Raw genomic sequence first — 21,395 nt, 5'->3', positions numbered from 1 at the left:
TTCAAGCAGCTGACTGATTTATGTGTGATACAGCTCACGCACAGCTCTTAAGAGCTATATATCTTCAGTCTGTACAGACATGCGATTAGGATGAGCTATAATTTGAGTTACACCAGGGACTTCACTTTAACTCATTCTCAGAGAACCCTTTTAAGGGGTTAAATAGATTCTGACTGCAGGTTTTTGCTATGTTATGTGAAGACAGCATGCTGTACAGGTTAAAACATAGAATTCAGGGTCAATGTCAGAGCTGTTGTTTTCCTAGAATGTTTGTTTATCATTACTCAGACTATATGGTCACATGCATGGCGGTCCGAAGGAGCCCCTACTCTGCCACCTCACTACCAATGTTCAATCTTTATTGATAGCCTGGTGTCAGCGGGGGCAGCTTTCTCAGCTCACTCAGTAATCTAAGGCTGTGCGCACACGCTGAGTGTTTTGTTGCAGATTTGGTGCAGTTTATTGTGCAGATTGTTGCCCAAATTGTTATGCCAGCAAAGTCAATGAGAATTTTGAAGTGTTGTGCGCATATTGCTTCTGTTTCCTTGCAGTTTTATGTGGAGAAAAAAATCTGCAGCATATAAAATATTGGTGCATTTTTCCTGCAGTTTTTTGCCCTTCCAGGCATTGAGTTAACAAAAAATACATGGCAAAAAAAAGTACCCAAAAATGCATGCATTTTTCTTGACGTGTTTTTCTGACACAAGGTGTGTTTTTTGGTGCATAAAATTTCTGCACTAATTCTGCAGAGTGCGCACATATCCTAAGTAATACACTGTTGGATTCAGGATCTCTTTGCCTACATCATGCTGTTTTCAGATGAGAGCAAAAAGCTGCTGACAGATTCCCTTTAAAAACTTGAAATTCTTTGACATATTTATTCTGCATTAGCAAATGAATCCTATCATTTACCAAAGAGTCTGTCTAGGAATAAAGTTAATTACTTTGATTTTTTTACCTCATTCTCTTCAGGATTATTTGAAATCTGCTGAGACACTTTATGAGGCAAAAGTTGAAGCAGTTGATTTTCAAGATGAAAAAACAAGGCAAAAAATAAACTCATGGGTGGATGAGAAGACAGGAGGTATGCGTTATATTTATGATATGGCAAGCTCCAAACCAACGCAAAACTGTTTCAACAAAAATTGATGATATTAAATTTTAAACCTGATTAATCAAGTTGGTGCTGTTAACATTGGACATAAAGTGGAGACTTGCTGGAGTCTGAGGTGCCTGATTTAAGCGGAGCATGCCATGACTCCAGGACTATGACTGAAATAAGATTTGTGGTGTAAAGTTCGCTCCAGATCCTCATTAATTAGAGGTGTCACCATACTCTGTCCTGCGCCAGCTTTTCCCAACTTGGCAGAGCTTGCCAACACTGGTGTAAAGACATTAAAATTGCACCATTTTTGCGCAACCTCACTTTTGGCAAATATTTTGCTTCTCTTCAGACTATTTTATGCCAGATTTTTGGCATAAGCATTCTGATGAATCAAGGCCTAAGTTTCATATTTTAACCCTATACAAAGAATAGAAATACTTTACCCAGAAATTGCTTTATTTTTCTTGCAGTAGGATGCATTAGTATGTATAGTGGTTGGCACGGGCACAGGAACATTCTACTTTAACAGCTGTGATCCCAGTCATTCATACCCTTAACACTAGAGGTCCCAGAGAGGGGTCATTTAACATTTCTACCTTTGGAACCCAGAGACGGGTCGAATGACCTGAAGGATTTTAGCTAACCACCTATAATCACCGTCTTTTGTTCTGTAATTAAGGCCATTAATGTCGCACCACAGGAGGTTGTTGTTTTCCAACCTCCTGTGGTGCGACAGTAATGGCCTTAATTACAGTTTGGACTAAGGGTCATTTGACCCTTTTTCGGGACTTCAGGGGGGAGCTCGATATTTCTGGGACTTCTAGTGTTAATAGCCTCAGTTACAAACCACTGCAACAGCTAAGAGACTTGCTGGATGGATGGAGCTACCATTTTTAGTAATCAGAAAACAGTTGATTTTCATTGGAAAAGGTAGCTTGCCAAAAGCCCTAGGTCTGCCAAAGGCCCCAATGAAGTAAATTAAAGAAATATAACATTGAAAAAAAAATGTAGCTTTTTTTGACCACCATTACATCATCATGTAAAAAAATGTTTTTAAACCAGATTGCACAAAGTGTTAAAATTATGTTAAATGCAGTTGTGCTCAAACGTTTACATACCCTGGCAGATTTTTTGCTTTCTTGACCATTCTTCATATTCTGGTGATTTTGGCCTGATAACGTGCACAGACATTGATACAAATGAGTTTGAATGGCCAAAAACATCCAGATGACCCTGATCAAAGGTTCACATACCCCAATTCTTAATACCATGTATTGCCCCCACTAACATCAATAACAGGTTGAAGTGTTTTGTGGTAGTTGTGGATGAGGCTCTTTATTTTCTCAGATGGTAAAGCTACCCATTCTTCTTGGCAAAAAGCCTCCAGCTCCTGTAAATTCCTTGGCTTTCTTGCATGAACTGCACACTTAAGTTCTCCTCAAAGTGGCTTAACGATATTGAGGTCAGGAGACTGAGGTGGCCACTCCAGAACCTTCCCTTTGTTCTGCTGTAGCCAATTACAGGTTGACTTGGCCTTGGTTTTTGGTTGTCATGATTTAAAAAGAGAAAACATCTACTGCGGTATGTAAAATTACTGTCCAAGTTGTAAAACATAACACAAAGTTGTATTCTTTGATGGCTACAACTAGTTAAGCCACCAAAAAGACAGTTTGTCAGGTATCCTCACTCTAGGTGCTATTTAATATGTTTTAATTCAGTATATGAAAACAAATATGGTAATATGTGACACTATCCCATCAGCCAACGTCGTATTGCATGAACATTTGGACCATTGGACCATTAGCCCATTCAATGAAAATCCTTCTTTAAAAAAATATGCTTTGTACAAGTATGAGCAAATGTGCTACATACATTTTCTATATTTTCTTACAGGTAAAATTAAAGAACTATTTCCTGAAGGTTCACTGGACAAATCAGCCTCATTAGTCTTAACAAATGCTGTTTATTTTAAATGTCAATGGCAGAAAAAGTTTGATAAGGAAAATACAAAAAATGCTCCATTTTATACCACAAAGGTAAACAAACAGCTGTATATAATATTATATAAAATAATAACACTTAATTGATTTTGGTGGATCAGCTGGTTAATTATTGTTTTATTGTATTTGGTGATCTTCTAAATCTTCCTCAATGGTAGATGATGGGAAGAAAAAAACTTAAATGGTGTCTGTTATTAAGTTTGATGCCCCACCCAAAAATAAATGTTTATATGCAGGTGCAGCCCAGTGAAAAAATAATTGATTGATAGCTGATGTATTTTTGACATTGTGGACTAGCCATGAAATAGCGTGCCTGGACAGATCAACGGTCTCTTCCCTTCTGTGCCCTAATTTGCTCCTATAAAGGCACAGTCTTCAATATTCTAGTGCACATGAGCTGCAGAATACTGACACCTCAGAAGGGCAAGTTAGTTCACAAAAGTGAGGAGACCACTGATCTCCACAGGCAAGCGATTTCCATTGGTCAACAGAGAGAGGCGCCAAAAATGTTACTGACCCACAGAGAAAGAATTTAGTTAAGTGTAGTGATGGGCGATCCCAATCTGTAAAGGTCGGAGATTGTACCGATCACATAGTGATTGTGTACACGATCCCGATCACAAGCTTTCCAGGGAAGTTCGTCTTACAGATCGGGTCCAGGGGCTGTAACAAAAAACAACACATTATCAAAAAACATTATGATCATTCTTACAGGTCCCGCGACACGTCCTGCAGACCCACTATCTCCCGGCCGCTGCTTCCGAGTCCGATCATTGCTGTTCCACTGGTAACCAGCACTGCCTTACAGGACCTTCAATGACGTCATAGCCATGTGACCAGTCTGGTGTGAATGTTGTACAGACATTGGCTTACAGACTGGTCACATGACTGTGATGTCATCGAAGGTCCTGATAACTGTACTTTGACTGTCACTGTGCAAGTGTTGCATCACGGCGCACAATCTCCCCACAGGAGCGGGTCAGCTGCATATATTTCCACGCAGCTGAGGCACTCCTGTCCAGAGATTGTCAGGCCGTGTGGAGTGATGCCAATGCGAGACTGCACGAGTCATACCCTCAATGTCAGCTCTGCTACATCACTCTGTACAGAGCGATGTAGCAGAGCTGACAATGATCTCTTCTCACTATGTATAGACTGTGTCTTTACAGAGTGATGAAGCAGAGTTGACATTGCTGTCCCTGTGGATTACGTGTGACTAAGATTTTTTTTATAATAAAGATGCAGTCTCTACATTTTTTTTGTTTTATTTCTAATAATAAAAAAAAATTCTCTGTGTTGTGTTTTTTTTTTTTACTGTTCACTAGAAATTCATGGTGGCCATGTCTAATTTAGCGTGACACCATGAATTTCGGGTTTAGTACCATCTGAGAATACAAAGCTAGTATTAACCCTTTTATTACCCAGCATGCCAGCGCCATCAATGCCACTGGACGAGCCAGATAAAGCGCCTGGAAATGGTGCTAAGAAACAATTTTCAGGGGCGGCTGCGCAGAATCCCAGTCCCCAGCTGCCTGGCTTTCCCTGACTGGCAATCAAAATATGGCGGGAGCAGATGAGGGTGGTAGCCATCCGCATTCCCTGTGCTGAGAATCAAAAATACTGCGGAGCGCTACGTCATTTTTTTTAATGATTTATTTTTATACAACTATGTATATCGGGTACATTTTATATATATATATATATATATATATATATATATATATATATATATATATATATATATATATATGTGCGGCTATAATTAGGTATATTTTTGGGTAAACTGTAAATTGTTGTTTTATTCTATAAACTCCTATTTTCAGAAAATAAATACAAAATGTATTGCTTGGAAATTCGGGGACATGTTTTCAGTAGTTTATAGAATAAAAGAACAATTTACATTCTACTCAAACATATACCTACAAAAAGAAAAATCAGAAAAACTTACAATTTTGCAGTGGTATATATAATGTGCACAATATATAGTTGTATAAAAATAAATCATTAGAAAAAATAACGTAGTACTCCGCGGTATTTTTGATTCTCAGCACAGATAATGTGGACGGCTACGGGCTGCCACCCCCATCTGCCTGTCATTTCCTCAGCTGGCAAGCAAAATACAGGGAAGCCCATTCATTTTTTTTTTATTTATTTAAAAAAATAATAAAAAAAAAATGTGTGGGCTCCTGCCGTATTTTGATCACCAGTCAGGTAAAGCCACGCAGCAGGGGGCTGGGATTCTCCACAGCCCACAGCCGCCCCTGGAACTGGCACATTGTTTCTTAGTGCCATTTCCAGGCGCTTTACCTGGCTTGTCCAGTGGCTCTGGTGGCGCTGGCACGCTCGGTAATAAAGGGGTTAATACCAGCTTTGTATTCTCAGATAGTACTAAGCCCGAAATTCATGGCGTTAAATTAGACATGGCAACCATGAATTTCTTGTAAACAGTAAAACAATAAAAAACACAGAATTTTTTTTTTATTAGAAATAAAACAAAAAAAAAACATTTAGAGACTCCATCTTTATTATAAAAAAAATTCTTAGTCCGACGTAATTCACAGGGACAGCAATGTCAAGTCTGCTTCATCACTCTGTAAAGACACAGTCTATACACAGTGAGAAGCAGAGACCATTGTCATCTCTGGTACATCGCTCTGTACAGCACAATGTAGCAAAGTTAACACTGAGGGTAGGACTCGTGTAGTCTCGTATTGGCATCACCCCGCATGGCCTGACAATCTCTGGACAGGAGTGCCTCAGCTGCATGGAAATATATGCAGCTGATCCGCTCCTGTGGGGAGATTGTGCGCCGTGATGTGACACTCGCCTAGTGACAGTCATAGTTCAATTAAAAGGACCTTCGATGATGTCATAGTCATGTGACCAGTCTGTAAGCCAATGTCTGTTCAACATTCATACCAGACTCGTCACATGGCTATGACGTCATTGAAGGTCCTGTAAGTCAGTGCTGGTTACCGGTGGCACAGCAATGATTGGACGTGGAAGCAGCAGCCGGGAGACAGTCTGCAGGACGCATTACGAGACCTGTATGCATAATGACAATGTTTATTATTAACTATATTCTTTATTTTACAGCCCGCCCCACCCCATCCCATAACTGTAAAGCCTGAGATCGGTGATCGGACACAAGATCCTGTTATCTCGAATCCAATCTCGATCTTTACAAAACGATCGGGCGAGGCTCCCGATCCCAACCATCGGGGGGATCGCCCATCACTATTTAATTGCATTCGGCCTCCCCATAGCACTTAAAACATCATTTACATGCTGCTAAAAATGTGTGGGGGGTGGGGGTTCAAGAGTCAGGCAACAGATTGACAATATAAAGACACAAATGAGTTTATCTTTATCTGGGCTACATGTGCAAATAAATGGTTTAGGAAGTCAAACTTACCAACAAATTCCATTTAAGCATATTGGATTTCAACATACTTAATGCTGTATTCCCTCAAAAAATATTCTAGCAGTGCTGTATTACCCTCTTCACAAAAGTTAAATTTTACAGACAAATATCATTTGTAAAATCGTCAATACAGAATATGACTAGAGATGAGTGAAACCATGAAAGTTCGGCTTCTTCGGGTTCAGCCGAAGTTTAGATAAATTTCTGTTCTCGACCTGGACTTTACCCGAACCCCATTGGAAGTCACTGATTGGGCAGTTTGGGTCTCCTGCCTGCATGCAGCCAGCCATAAACAGAGCTTTTCTGGGGAGGGAAGACGGAGTTTTATTTTTTGGGTTTTTTTGGACGCACAACATCCGAAAACATTGTTTATACCCCCCATGAGAGCCATTCAGATACTGTAAGCGTCTTGCACTAGGCTGAACACCAAACTTACCCGAGCACAGCAATGCTTGATCAAAGGGTTAGCATACGTACAGCGCCAGTGCTTTTTTTGCAAAAAAATATTTCCTGGTACGCATCTCTGAGGCAAGGAGCGGGGGGGGGGTGCTGTCAGGCGCTGCTGGCCGACATTGAGGAGTTGAGGAGCGGGGGGGGTTTGGGGGGTACGAGCACAAGGGAGTGTCCACTACTTTAACCATTATTGACCTTTCCTTAGGATAGGTCATGATCGGGGTCCGGCACCTGGCAACCCCGCCAATTCCCTACTCTAGGTGTCGGTGGTGACAGGTGGCCGGAAGTGCTCAGTTCTGGATCTGCTCCGTCTTCTGATAGTGGCAGCAGTCTCCTATTAAGATCAATGAGGCAGATGTGCAGTACCCGGCCGCGGACACTATCTGAGGACGAAGCAGATCCAGAAATAAGCATTTCCGGACACCTGCACCATAATCAGCTGATCAGTGGTGGTCCCATTGTGCTCACATCAGAAACAATGCACAAGTGGGACCAAGGCCTTAATGATAGGACATTGTCAGTATCACAAATAAACATTTACATTAAGGTACCTTATAGATGATGTTGTCTCTAGTCATTTCTTTCTATTCTTCATCTTGTCCTGACGCAATGATGACTTTTCACATTCACATCTCGTCTCTGCAGATTTCCATCTTCTCCGGTCTTCTGTAACACATCCCGACACGATGCCCCTAAAAATAGCAGAATGATTATAATACTTCTACTTAAAAATATCTGCCCTACACTGTGCCCCAGAATAAATAATGGCCCCTCACAGTATTCTCTGCACAAAATATGACCCACACTGTCCCTCTTATGGTACATGGCCTACATATTCCCTTTTCCAAGCTGAGCCTACTGTTTACAGTGTCCTTTACACTGTGTCCCCTTATACTGTCCAGTCTTTATACTGTGCCTTCATCACACTCCCCCTCCTTGCTATAACCTCACACTGTCCTCCCATTCTGCCCCCTCTCCATACCACCCCCTCCACTACCCAGTCTTTATTCTGTGCCCCTCACATTCTTCTCATCCCTTACTGTCTCCTCACTACCTCCTGTGTGTCCATATACTTTTCCCCTCACTCCCCATCCTGCCCACTTGCTCCTCATACCATGTCACTCTTTATTCTGTGTCCTCACAATTTCTTTCCAGTTTTCTCCACGTCCTCTCTGCATGAAACCTCATCCTCTCTGTCCCCATGCATGAAATCTCATCCTCTCTCTCCCCATGCTTTACCCCTCATCCTCTCTCTCCCCATGCATGAAACCTCATCCTCTCTCTCCCCATACTGTGTCCAAAGATACTTCCCCCTCCCCCTCCTCTCTTCCCACCATACTCTGTGCACAGATAGTTCCCTCCCCCAGCCATACTGTGTATATACATATTGCCCCCTCCCCACCCTCTGTCCCCCCCAAAGTATGTCCACAGATGGTTCCCATTCCCCACCCTCTATTCCCCCCCATAGTGTGTCCACAGATGGTTCCCATTCCCCACCCTCTGTCCCCCCCATAGTGTGTCCACAGATGGTTCGCATTCCCCACCCTCTGTCCCCCCCATAGTGTGTCCACAGATGGTTCCCATTCCCCACCCTCTGTCCCCCCATAGTGTGTCCACAGATGGTTCCCATTCCCCACCCTCTGTCCCCCCCATAGTGTGTCCACAGATGGTTCCCATTCCGCACCCTCTGTCCTCCCCATAGTGTGTCCACAGATAGTTTGCATTCCCCACCCTCTGTCCCCCCCATAGTGTGTGCACAGATGGTTCCCTCCCCCACCCTCTGTCCTCCCAATAGTGTGTGCATCGATAGTTCGCATTTCCCACCCTCTGTCCCCCCCATAGTGTGTCCACAGATGGTTCCCATTCCCCACCCTCTGTCCCCCCCATAGTGTGTCCACAGATGGTTCCCATTCCGCACCCTCTGTCCCCCCCATAGTGTGTCCACAGATAGTTTACATTCCCCACCCTCTGTCCCCCCCATAGTGTGTGCACAGATGGTTCCCTCCCCACCCTCTGTCCTCCCAATAGTGTGTGCACCGATAGTTCGCATTCCCCACCCTCTGTCCCCCCCATAGTATGTCCACAGATGGTTCCCATTCCCCACCCTCTGTCCCCCCCCATAGTGTGTCCACAGATGGTTCGCATTCCCCACCTTCTGTCCCCTCGATAGTGTGTCCACAGATGGTTCGCATTCCCCACCCTGTGTCCCCCCCAAAGTGTGTGCACAGATGGTTCCCTCCCCACCCTCTGTCCTCCCAATAGTGTGTGCACCGATAGTTCGCATTCCCCACCCTCTGTCCCCCCCATAGTGTGTCCACAGATGGTTCCCATTCCCCACCCTCTGTCCCCCCCAGTGTGTCCACAGATGGTTCGCATTCCCCACCCTTTGTCCCCCCCATAGTGTGTCCACAGATGGTTCCCTCCCCCACCCTCTGTCCTCCCCATAGTGTGTGCACAGATGGTTCCCATTCCCCACCCTCTGTCCTCCCCATAGTGTGTGCACAGATAGTTCCCTCCCCTCACCCTCTCTCCCCCATACTGTTTCATAAATACTCCCCTCTTACCCCATAATGTTCCTCCGTCCGTGTCCTCTTCAGCTCCACAGTGGAGCACTTCTCAGCGTTTCTCTGCCTCCTCCGCGCTGCAGTACTGGCTTCCGGGTCAGCAGTCTGATCAGCTGACCTGATCACATGACCGCCGTCGCGCTGACCCGGACGTCAGCGCCAGGGATCACCGCTTCAATTGTCCTCGCGTCTGACAGATGCAAGGACAATTGAGCAGTGGAAGCTGCACGCTGCACTTTCTATGAGTTCGGCTGTCAGCGTGACAATCACGCTCAGAGAATAGCGGCTCCCACCCGGCAGACTTCCACACCGCCGCATCAGGCAGCCCACCAGCGCCCCCTAGAGACGCCTCTGGCTTGTGCCTTCGCTCCACATGGCTAATTTGTATAGTTTACAAATTAGCCATGTGGACAGAGCCAGAGGCGCTCTTCATATTTTCCAGTACGCCATACCGGCGCGTACCACCACAAAAAAAGCACTGCGTACAGCACATAATTCTAACACTGAGATTTTTTAAAAGCCCTTGTTCGGTATGAACCCCAAACTTTAAAGTTCAGATTCACTCATCTCCAAATACTACACAAAAGTAATTAATAGCATAGATCAATAATAGTGCAAGTTGTTCAAAAGTGAATAATATCTGTAAGCAACATAATTGATTATATTTTTAATTGTTTTAATGTTATTCTGTAATAACGTCAATTTTAAATTTTGCTCCAAGCATCACCACATTCAAGCTAATTAGGCTCTAGTAGTAAAAAAAAGGTTGAAAAGCAATCGTTTGGATCAATCTTAAAATCTTGGTAACAATGATTTCTTACAGAGATTTGAAAGATTTCTTAATCAACTTTTTTTTTAAATGTTATTTAGATTATAATAACAAGATAATGAAATATTAGCAGATTAAAACAATAACAGATTTACTGAAAAAAGATGTGAAATTATTGTCTTTATTTATCTTATATTCATACCATTTGAATTTTTATTACAAAAAAATTGGTAAGAAATGTCTCTTTTTACTTTTAGGAGTCAGAAATATCAGTTCCAATGATGAGCCAAACTGGAAGATTTAATTTAGGTACAATCGAGGAGATTGGTGCACAAATTATTGAACTACCCTATGCAACTGGAGATCTATCCATGATCATACTACTCACAGAGGAAATTGATGGCTTAGAAAAGGTGAGAAGGCATATTATCAAAAATAATTAAATTCTGTCCTGTCCCTAATTTCGTAGAGACCTGTATTATATGATTTTATATATATCTATATATATATATTTTTATATATATATATATATATATATATATATATACATATCTATGTATATATACAGTATATACTGTGTGTGTGTATATATATTTTTATATATATATATATATATATATATATATATATATATATACATATATATGTATATATACAGTATATGCTGTGTGTGTATATATATATATATATTTTTTTTTTATATATATATATATATATATATATATATATATACACATAATTAATTTTTATTTATAGAGCACTATGACATGACATGCCATGATTTCATGACAAGGGGCTACATACAAAATACATATTCAAGTTACAATAGTAACAGACTAGTACAGACAGAAAAGGGCCCTGCCCTTGCGAGGGGGCGGCGGTGAGGTGGCAGCTCTGGCGGTGGTGAGGTGGCAGTTCTGGCAGTGGTGAGGCAGTAGCTTCTGTGGTTGGGAGGCGGCAGCTTCAGCAGTGGTGAGTCGGTGGGATCATTGGAGACTGTAGGCATGCTAGAACAGATAATATTTCAAGGTTCATTTTAAGCTTACAAGTGTAGCAGATAATCTGATGTGTTGAGTCAACGAATTCCAAAGGACAGGAGATACTCGGGAGAAGTCTTGGAGGCAGTTGGATGAGGAACAAATAAGTGTGGAGGAGAGAAGGAGAGTTTAGGAGGACTGGAGATTACATGTTGGAGTACATTGGGAGATTAGTTTGGAGATATACGGAGGAGACAGATTATGGACAGCTTTGTAGGTTAGTGTTAATAGTTTGAATTGGATACGGTGAGGAATTGGAAGCCAGTGAAGGGATTTACATAGGGGAGAAGCAGTGAAGTAGCGAGGAGTAAGGTGGATTTGTCGGGCAGCAGAGTTAAGGATGGACTGGAGGTGTGCGAGAGAATTAACAGGGAGGCCACAGAGGATGATGTTGCAGTAATTGAGGTGGGAGATTATGAGGGCATGTACTAGCATTTTTATTAATTGTGAGTTGAGGAAAGGACAGATTCTAGAAATATTTTTGAGCTGGAGATGGCGGGGGGGGTGAAGATTGGATTTATAGTATAAAGGACAAGGCATATGGGTACTGGGTAGAGCATGATATTATTTATTGTAATAGAGAGATCAAGTAAGGAAAAGAGGTGAGATGGTTGAAAGATGATTAGTTCAGTTTTGGTCACATTGGGTGTTAGGAAGCGAGAGGAGAAGGAGGATATGGCTGATTGAAAAATCCGGGATTCTGGACAGCACATCGGTGACATCTGGGCCCAAGAGGTAGATCTGAGTGTCATCAGCATATAGATGGTACTGAAAGCCATGGGACTATATACATTCAGATACATTGCCTGGCAAAAATAAAAAACTTTATAATATTCAAATAACCAAAGCAGCACTATATAAGCATGGAAAACTAGAATTCTCAGTCCTGAAGTTTAAAGAGTAAAGTCTATAGAACTGTGAAACAGCTCTCTCTTAAAATACAAGTCATTTATCTGGGCCACAAAGTCATAAGTTTTGAGACCAACACAAGTTTTGGTTTTCACAAATTTTGCTTCAGTCTTCAATTATTCTTCTAAAGGCGGCGTTACACGGTACGATATATCGTGGGATATGTCGTCGGGGTCACGGATTGCGTGAAGCACATCCGGCATCGTTAGACATATCGTACCATGTGACACCTCCGAACGACTGTGAGCGAGCAAAAATACTCACCTTATCGTTGCTCGTTGACACATCGTTTATTTTCATAAAGTTGTTCCTCCTTTTGCGCGCCGGTTGTTCATCGTTCCCATGGCAGCACACATCGCTCCGTGTGACACCCCGGGAACAACAAACACAGCATCCCTGCGGCCGCCGGCAATGCGGAAGGAAGGAGGTGGGCAGGATGTTACGTCCCTCTCATCTCCACCCCTCCGCTTCTATTGGATGGCCACTGTGTGACGTCGCTGTGACGCCGAACGTCCCTCCCCCTTCAGGAAGAGGATGTTCGCCGCTCACAGCGAGGTCGTTCGGGAGGTAAGTACGTGTGATGGGGTTAAACGACTTTGTGCACCACGGGCAACAAATTGCCCGTGACGCACAAACGACGGGGGCGGGTGCGATCGCTCATGCGATCGCACGATAAATTGGTGCGTGTGATGCCGGCCTAAGCCTCTGCAGTCTAATTTCTTTAGTTCCTAATAACTGACGTTCTTCAGGAAGTATACAGATTGGACTGTAGATGTCTGGTTTAAAGTTATTTCTCTGTTGAAATCCGCTGTTTGGGATGTCTGGGAGAATAACTGTCTGAGAAGAAGTAAGTGCTACCATGAGTCTTATGACTTGCCAACAGTAAAAGTATCCTGAGACCATTTATTTGTGGTGTTCCTTCATCCAAGGCAATTGGCTCAGTTATAGTTTGCAAAAAAAAACTCTGCCATGAATAAAGAATGTCTAACATCCTCCAACAGCAACATCTCTATAATCCAGGAGCAACTTGGTGCTGAACAATGCTGTTTCCTGCAAGATGAAATATCATGTCACAAAGCAAATGTTATCGCTTAGTGGTTTGATGAACAAAACATTGAAATTTTAGGCAACAAAATTCTATAGATCTCAATCTCATTAAGAAGCTTTGGTTAATCCTCAAAAGAAGGAAGAAAAACAAAAACCCATAAATTGTGATAAAGTCCAAACACTGACTAGCAAGATTGGGTTCCCATCACCCAGGATCTGGCTCTGATGCTCATATCCAGCTGCCAGGGAGAAGTGCAGAAGCCTTGAAAAATAAGGGTCTACACTGTAAATATTGAGTCTTTGCATAAAGGTAATGTATTGGTCTACAAACATTTAAATACTTTTGAAATGCTTATAATTGCACGTCAGTAACTATAAACTAAAAGCAGCAAACTTTTAAAAATCTAAATTTTTGTCAATCTCAAAATTTTTGAGGACGAGGGCCAGGAACATTGTAGGGGCACTAAGAGAGGGTTAGATGTGGTCTGCCCTTGTAAGGGCGGAAGCTATTGGGGTAACAGACATTATCAGTTTTCCTCAGGGATATTATAGGGTCAGCTGGATGCTGTGAGGACCCATACAGAGGAAGTTCTGTATACCCCAAGCTGCGATGAATGGGTGAGACTGTTTACAACTCATTCTTTAAATAAGCTTTTACATTGGTGGATTCCTCTTTGAGGACCACCTCAAATTATATGGTTTTTTGTATTGAGTGAAGTTTGATAATTTTTTTGGCACTCATATATGGGACCACTGTCTCTTCCCTGAGTGAGACTATCACACTCAATTTTTCGTTATGTATGTTGGTTTTTTTTGTTTATTTTGTTATATATCATAGGCTCCCTGGACGTTGTACTTGAAGCTGATGGTATCCGCAGTCCAGTGAGCTTTTGGGTTACTAGTTTGTCAAAAAGCTTTTAATATAACTAGATTAAACGTTACATTTTATGCCTCTTAATATTGCTTGATTATTCTAATTCTAAGTGGTACCCCTCTTTGGAGGATTGCTGTATTCACAACTACATATTGGATTAAGAATTTATAAAGTTATCAGAATCTGGACATGAATTAATGTAAAAGAGGCTGTTTGCTGACTTTTGCTATCATAATAACTATGGCAAAGCAGGATCGATTTTAACCTATTTTTTTTCATTCTTTGCCTAGATGTGACTGAACGTCCTCTAAATAACATATACTCTTACTTAAACCCTTACCCTTAATACTATTGTAACACATTTACTATTGCATTTTTTCTTAGATTGAAGAGCAAATCACAGCTGAATCTTTAATACAATGGACAAATGCCCAAAATTTGTCACCAACAAGAGTAAACGTACAAATTCCACGTTTCACGCAAGAGATGAGCTACGATTTAGTTCCATTCTTAACAAACTTGGGAATGGTGGATGCCTTCAGTCAACAGAAGGCTAATCTCTCCGGCATATCTGACATAGGCTTATATGTGTCCCAATTGATTCATAAATGCTTTTTTGAAGTTAATGAAGAAGGCACAGAAGCTGCTGCTGGAACTGGTGCCACCATTGTCCCAAAGTCTCTAACTCCACCCAGTACATTTAAAGCTAACCACCCATTTCTCTGCTTTATCAAACATATTGCTACAGACACTATTATTTTTCATGTGAAGGTTCATTCTCCATAAATATACGTATTTAAAATTGTATGGGATTAGGAAAACTTGTCTTTCAACCATGGAACAGCATTACATTTGGGGCCACAATTTATGTCCCGTAGTGTAGCTCAGCTCTATTGATATAAATGGCATCGAGCTGCGACACCGCACACATCGGTCGAGTGTTAGGTTGTGTTTGGAAAAAAGCCACAATGTTTTTTTAATCCTGTACTTGATCTATAACCTTCATCTAACTTGTGCATGTGTTAAATTTTAATTGTACTATCATTTTATCTAAATAATTACCATACTCTATGACAGATTCAAATGTTACTAATTGTGGAGAAGGCTAATGGTATGCACATTTATTTCAATAAAGGTAAAATGTGTTTGCTTTACATATGACTACAATGATGTATTTCCTTAAACTGTCACATAAGTCTATTTCAGCTCATTACTCACAACATGAATATGCTAGAGAAGAATAAAGACCTAAATAAGTAATGATCAAATGACTTTCACATATATTCTATCCCTGCATACATTCAGATACAATAGTAACCACTTCCACAATAGATGTAAATTGTCCCTCCAATTATACAACTGTCCATAAATCATATGTACAAGCAAATATAATAAACTTTGTAATATATCTTATTACAGAAAAAAACATATTTCGACACTTATCAGACTCTTCTCCTCCATCCTCCTTCCATTGATCACTTTAAATGCATCCTATAAATATATGCCCTTCAGACAGAGAAGAGATGGATTATGAGCTCAATGAGAAATTAGCAGTTCCCTCCTCCTCCTTCTCTATAGAAAGGATAAAGCGGAAGATACAGCTGTAGGAAAACCTAAACCTCAAAGATGCTGCTACAGCTTCTAGTAAGTGTTTTGTCTCCTCCTAGTGTAGCTCATAGTATAGTATGATGTCCTCCATTCTGCTGCTACCTTACAATTAAGGGATAGAAATAGGAGAGCAGGTCCTCCTCTTCTCCCTTTGAGCAGTGTATTAGATATCATAGCACTTAGGTTCCTATGTGATTACCAAATGAGGCATAGGCAATGGAGAGAAGTCTGAGAAATAAAGAAATAAATATTTCGCTGTAATAAAATTTATATCACAAAGTTGATTTTTTTTTTTAATCTTAGCTTGTACTATTAATTTATGTAAAGATGTTTTGGAAAAGGAGGCACTTTTTCATTTACAGGGAGACATTGGCGCAGGGAGCAAGGTAGATAGAATTGGGAATATTAATTGCCAAAAATAGAGATGTTTTGGCTTTGATGCTGATTTTTTAAACAGTTTACACTGGAAAACTGTCATTATAAAATCATTTTTTTTTTTTTGCATCACACATCATTTTTACACTAGCTAATAACTTTTGGAAAAGTAAGCAGAACTTATCAGCAAGGAGCAGGACAAGGTGTAGCCCAACAGATTCACTATGATTTATAACACAAAAGTGTGACAAATAATCAGAAAAATGTGTGTCTAAAATTTATAGGCTTCTGAGGGTATATATGTGCCGCCCCCGTGGAAGCAGGCAAGCTTCTCGTATCCGGGTTCGCTGTGGCTCGAGGGTTTCCGGACCCGAGGGTCGTGCGGCCACTGAAATGAAAGAGGGGGAATATTTACAGGGAATTCGTATGTAGTTCATGACACCACCCGTGGTGTATGGTAATTTGGGAAGTACCGCCGATGCCGTTGGGAGTACCCGGGGTGATGAAGTGGGGCAGCAAGGTGTTGTAACCCTCCACGGGTAGGGGGATGCCCCAGGACTCGATCAGGGGTGCCGTGGGGTGCAGGGGTCACTCTCATACTCACTCAGTTCATAAGCAGACACTGACAACTGGGTAAACCAAGTCTCTGGGTATCGCTGCCACTGAGGGGAGCTCGTCCGGGTCCCGTCCCCAATGGTGCTGCCTGGTGATCTGTGACCTGCCTCCTGGCACTTAGTTTGAATTAAACTTGTGGGTCCGGTAGCATGGAACTAGCCGGACCCCACTTCCTACTATGGCTAAGTATGGGAGCTTGCTCTCACGGCTCATGCTTGGGATTTTCTGGACCATTTTGGATTTGGAAAGTCCTATCCACTCTATTCTGGAGCGGATGGGAAAGGATCATAAAGGCTCCGTTCTCCTCAGGTGAATTGTCGGGTTGCCTGAAGCTACTCCCCGACCTAGGGTCCGTGTACCCGGTCGTGCCTTCGGTCCTGGACCGGTGATAGTGCTTGGCTGCCAGCAGTCCTCCTCGACAGATCCAGGCCCATTTCCACAATCTCCTGCAACTGGGGGTCTGACGGCCCAGACCACCGTCTGCAAACTAGACAGCTTTTCTAGGAGCCACCGCTCCCAACCTCCTCTCACTCTCGCTCTCTGACTAACCACTCATTACAGTCCTCACCTGCCCTCCCTGACCCCCCAGGTGGGCGACTCTATTCCACTCAAGCCGCCCACTGGTGTGTCCTGTGGGTGTGGTGCAGGGTGTATCTAGGATTTGATTTGCTGTTGGAGGCAACGTCATTTAATTAGGGACCCAAAACCAAGAGGGAGGCGGAATACCGCATGGGAGGGCAGTTTGTGCAGTACCCTGTGACGACCTGATAGTCCAGGGGCATCACATATATATATTATATATATATATAATATCACAAATGTATGGGCTACTAGTGGTATATATGTTTAGAATTAATAGGCTCCTCGTGGTAAGAAATATATATATATATATATATATATATATATATATATATATGTCTAAAACGTATGGGCTTCTGGTGGTATATATATATGTCGGGAATGAATGGGATTCCACTGCTTATACCTTATTCGGTTTCTGGGAAGTATAGCTGCCAAATATGGCTATCTGTTATGCTTTATTTCTAGAAATGAGCGGACTTGGAGATATTTGGGTTTGTCTGGTTCAGTCGGAGTTTAAAAGAAAAAAAGAAGTCCAGTTCGGAACCAAACTTGACCCGAAAATGACCTCGAATGCCGAACTCCATATAAGTCAATAGAGACTCACACTTGTGTGCTGTAAAATAGTCATAGTAAGGGCCAGGGGGCTGCAAAAGGAAGCAAAAGGAGGTAAGAGAGGGATAATTATACATACCATTTTTTTTCGGAAGATAACACAGCAGTCAGTCTCTTTTATGGCCTATTCATTAAACTTCATGAATATTCACTGCTTTTTTCGATCACCATCTGTGCCAGCATCTGTGATTGGTTGCAGTCAGAATGTTATATATGCCCCAAACCCTGTGTCGGTATTTGTGATTGATTGAAGTCAGTCTGCTGTATTGTACTGTAAAAATAAATAATTATTTTTATTTAAAAAAAAATTACGTCGGTCCTCTCCATGTTTTGCTAACCAGCCAAGATAAAGCAGCAGATGGGGTCTGCTATTAGGCTGGAAAGGGGACAATATCCATGGCTCTTTCCACCCTAATAATAGCAGCAGCCCACATTTTTGATAACCAGCAAAGGTAAAGCTGTAGGCTGATGTTTTCAGGCAGGGAAGGGCCATGGTTATTGGCCAGTCCCAACCAAAAAATCTCAGCTCACAGCCTGCCGCAGAAGTGGTGCTTCACATTCGATGTACCAATTCTGGTGATTTACATGCCTCATCCCAATTGCCCTGGTGGGTTGGCAATCAGGATAATATATATGAGATTCATGATAGCTGTGATTTATAAAAAAATCACAGCTGCCATTAAGCCCTGGGTTAGTCTAGGAGACACCCCCATTACCAACCCTGTAAGTCAAAACAAATAAACACAAATACAGAATAATCCTATATTTGAAATAAAAAAACTCAGACACCCTCTTTCACCTATTTATTATCCCTGCCCTAAATACTGCCCTCAAGCTCTGTGTAAGTAATGAAGAGGTGTCTATGAGACACCTCATTACTAACCCTGTAGTCAAAAGAAATAAACACAGAAAAATCTGAAATTTGAAATGAAAAACACAGACACCCTTTTTCGCCAATTTATTAACCTCCAATGCACCCCTGTAGGTCCGATGTAATCCATAAGGAAGTCCCACAATAATCCTTGGCTCTGTTACATCCGCTGACCACAGTGACCTGTGACATTAAAAAATGGAACCACTTACTAAAGCCTTCAGAATATCCTGAGGGCAGCATGGGAGCCACTGGCTGTGAGAAGCGGGGACATTAGTGAGGTCACTGGAGTTTACAGCTAGCGGATATCACAGTTCCAACTGTGACTGCATATTGAATCACTGCCTGACTGCATGACGCGGCATCAGAGCAGTTCGGCAGTGAGTTCACCTGTGGTCACAGAAGGTACCATGAGAGCTGCCAACTGTGAAAAGTATCATAGTATCATAGTTTTTAAGGTTGAAGGGAGACTCTAAGTCCATCTAGTTCAACCCGTAGCCTAACATGTTGATCCAGAGGAAGGCAAAAAAAAACCCAATGTGGCAAACAAGTTCCAATGGGGAACAAATTTCCTTCCTGACTCCACATCCGGCAATCAGACTAGTTCCCTGGATCAATACCCTGTCATAAAATCTAATATACATAACTGGTAATATTAAATTTTTCAAGAAAGGCGTCCAGGCTCTGCTTAAATGTTAGTAGTGAATCACTCAATACAACATCATGCGGCAGAGAGTTCCATAGTCTCACTGCTCGTACAGTAAAGAATCCTCGTCTGTGATTATGATTAAACCTTCTTTCCTCAAGACGTAGCGGATGCCCCCGTGTTCCAGTCGCAGGCCTAGGTGTAAAAAGATCTTTGGAAAGGTCTCTGTACTGTCCCCTCATATATTTATACATTGTGATTAGATCCCCCCTAAGCCTTCGTTTTGGTATTGCAGCCCACCCATTCCTCTAATAATCTTGGTCGCTCTTCTCTGCACCCTCTCCAGTTCAGCTATGTCCTTCTTATATATCGGTGACCAGAATTGTACACAGTATTCTAAGTGCGGTCGCACTAGTGACTTGTACAGAGGTAGAACTATATTTTTTTCATGAACACTTATACCTCTTTTAATACATCCCATTATTTTATTAGCCCTGGCAGCAGTTGCCTGACACTGTCCACTAAAGTGAAGTTTACCATCCACCCATACACCCAAGTCTTTTTCTGTGTCTGTTTTACCCAGTGTTCTACAATTAAGTACATAATCATAAATGTTATTTCCTCTACCCAAGTGCATGACCTTACATTTATCTACATTAAACTTCAGTTGCCACTTCAGCCCAATCCTCCAATTTACATAAATCTCCCTGTAATATAAAATTATCCTCCTCTGTATTGATTACCCTGCAGAGTTTAGTATCATCTGCAAATATTGAAATTCTACTCCGCATGCCCCCAACAAGGTTATTTATAAATATGTTCAAAAGAAGCGGGCCCAATACTGACCCCTGTGGTACCCCACTATGAACTGAGACCCAGTCCGAGTACGTACCATTAATAACCACCCTTTGTTTCCTATCACTGAGCCAGTTTTTAAACTAGTTACACATATTTTCCCCTATCCCCATTATTCTCATTTTATGTACCAACCTTTTGTGTGGCACCGTATCAAAAGCTTTTGAAAAGTCCATATACACAACATCCACTGCATTTCCCTGGTCCAGACTTGAACTTACCTCTTCATAGAAGCTGATCAAATTAGTTTGACAGGATCGATCCCTCATAAACCCATGTTGATACTCTGTCATAAGGTTATTTTTCTTGAGATACTCCAGTATAGCATCTCTCAAGAAACCCTCAAGGATTTTACCAACCGTAGAGGTTAAACTTACCGGCCTATAATTTCCCGGCTCAGTTTTTGTCCCCTTTTTGAATATTGGCACCACATTTGCTATGCGCCAGTCCTGCGGTACCGACCCTGTTATTAAGGAATCTGAGAAGATTAAAAATAATGGTCTATCTATCACAGAACTCAATTCCTGTAGTACTCTGGGGTGTATGCCATACGGGCCCGGAGATTTGTCAACCTTAGTGATTTCGAGGCGGCGGCGTACTTCCTGCTGGGTTAAGCAGGTAATATTCAAGGGTGAATTTATGGTATCACTGGTCATGTCATCTGCCATGGCATTTTCTTGTATAAAAACCGTAGAAAAAAAGTCATTCAGCAGGTTGGCTTTACCCTCATCCCCTTCCACCATTTCACCAAGACTATTTTTAAGGGGGCCAACACTATCGCTTTTCAGTTTTTTACTGTTTATGTAGTTAAAGAATATTTTAGGATTATTTTTACTTTCTCTCGCAATGAGTCTCTCTGTCTCAAACTTAGCTAACTTAATTTGCTTTTTACATATTTTATTTAATTTTCTATAATTATATAATGCCTCATCACTACCTACCCTCTTTAATTCTTTTAAGGCTTTCTGTTTTTCTTTTATTGCTTCCCTTACAGCTCTATTTAGCCATAGGGGTTTCCTCCTATTTCTAGCATGTTTGTTCCCATAGGG

At 41.8% G+C, this 21,395-nt stretch overlaps 1 protein-coding gene across 1 annotated transcript in view; it reads left to right on the top strand.

Annotated features, from left to right (window-relative positions):
* The window catches only part of LOC142243181 (serpin B4-like), an 83,160-nt gene extending 67,824 nt beyond the window's left edge, over positions 1–15,336 (top strand). Inside the window, exons 5-8 of the mRNA XM_075314822.1 lie at positions 973–1,084; positions 2,999–3,141; positions 10,573–10,728; positions 14,567–15,336. Coding sequence (XP_075170937.1) covers positions 973–1,084; positions 2,999–3,141; positions 10,573–10,728; positions 14,567–14,968 — 813 coding nt within the window. The 3' untranslated portion in view covers positions 14,969–15,336. The remainder of the gene's footprint in view (positions 1–972; positions 1,085–2,998; positions 3,142–10,572; positions 10,729–14,566) is intronic.
* Positions 15,337–21,395: the final 6,059 nt, after the last annotated feature.

Source organism: Anomaloglossus baeobatrachus, chromosome 6 (genome assembly GCF_048569485.1).
Source record: "Anomaloglossus baeobatrachus isolate aAnoBae1 chromosome 6, aAnoBae1.hap1, whole genome shotgun sequence".
Taxonomy (NCBI): Eukaryota; Metazoa; Chordata; class Amphibia; order Anura; family Aromobatidae; genus Anomaloglossus; species Anomaloglossus baeobatrachus.
Note: the sequence above shows the minus strand (reverse complement) of the source record. Positions and strands in the feature narration are given on the sequence as shown.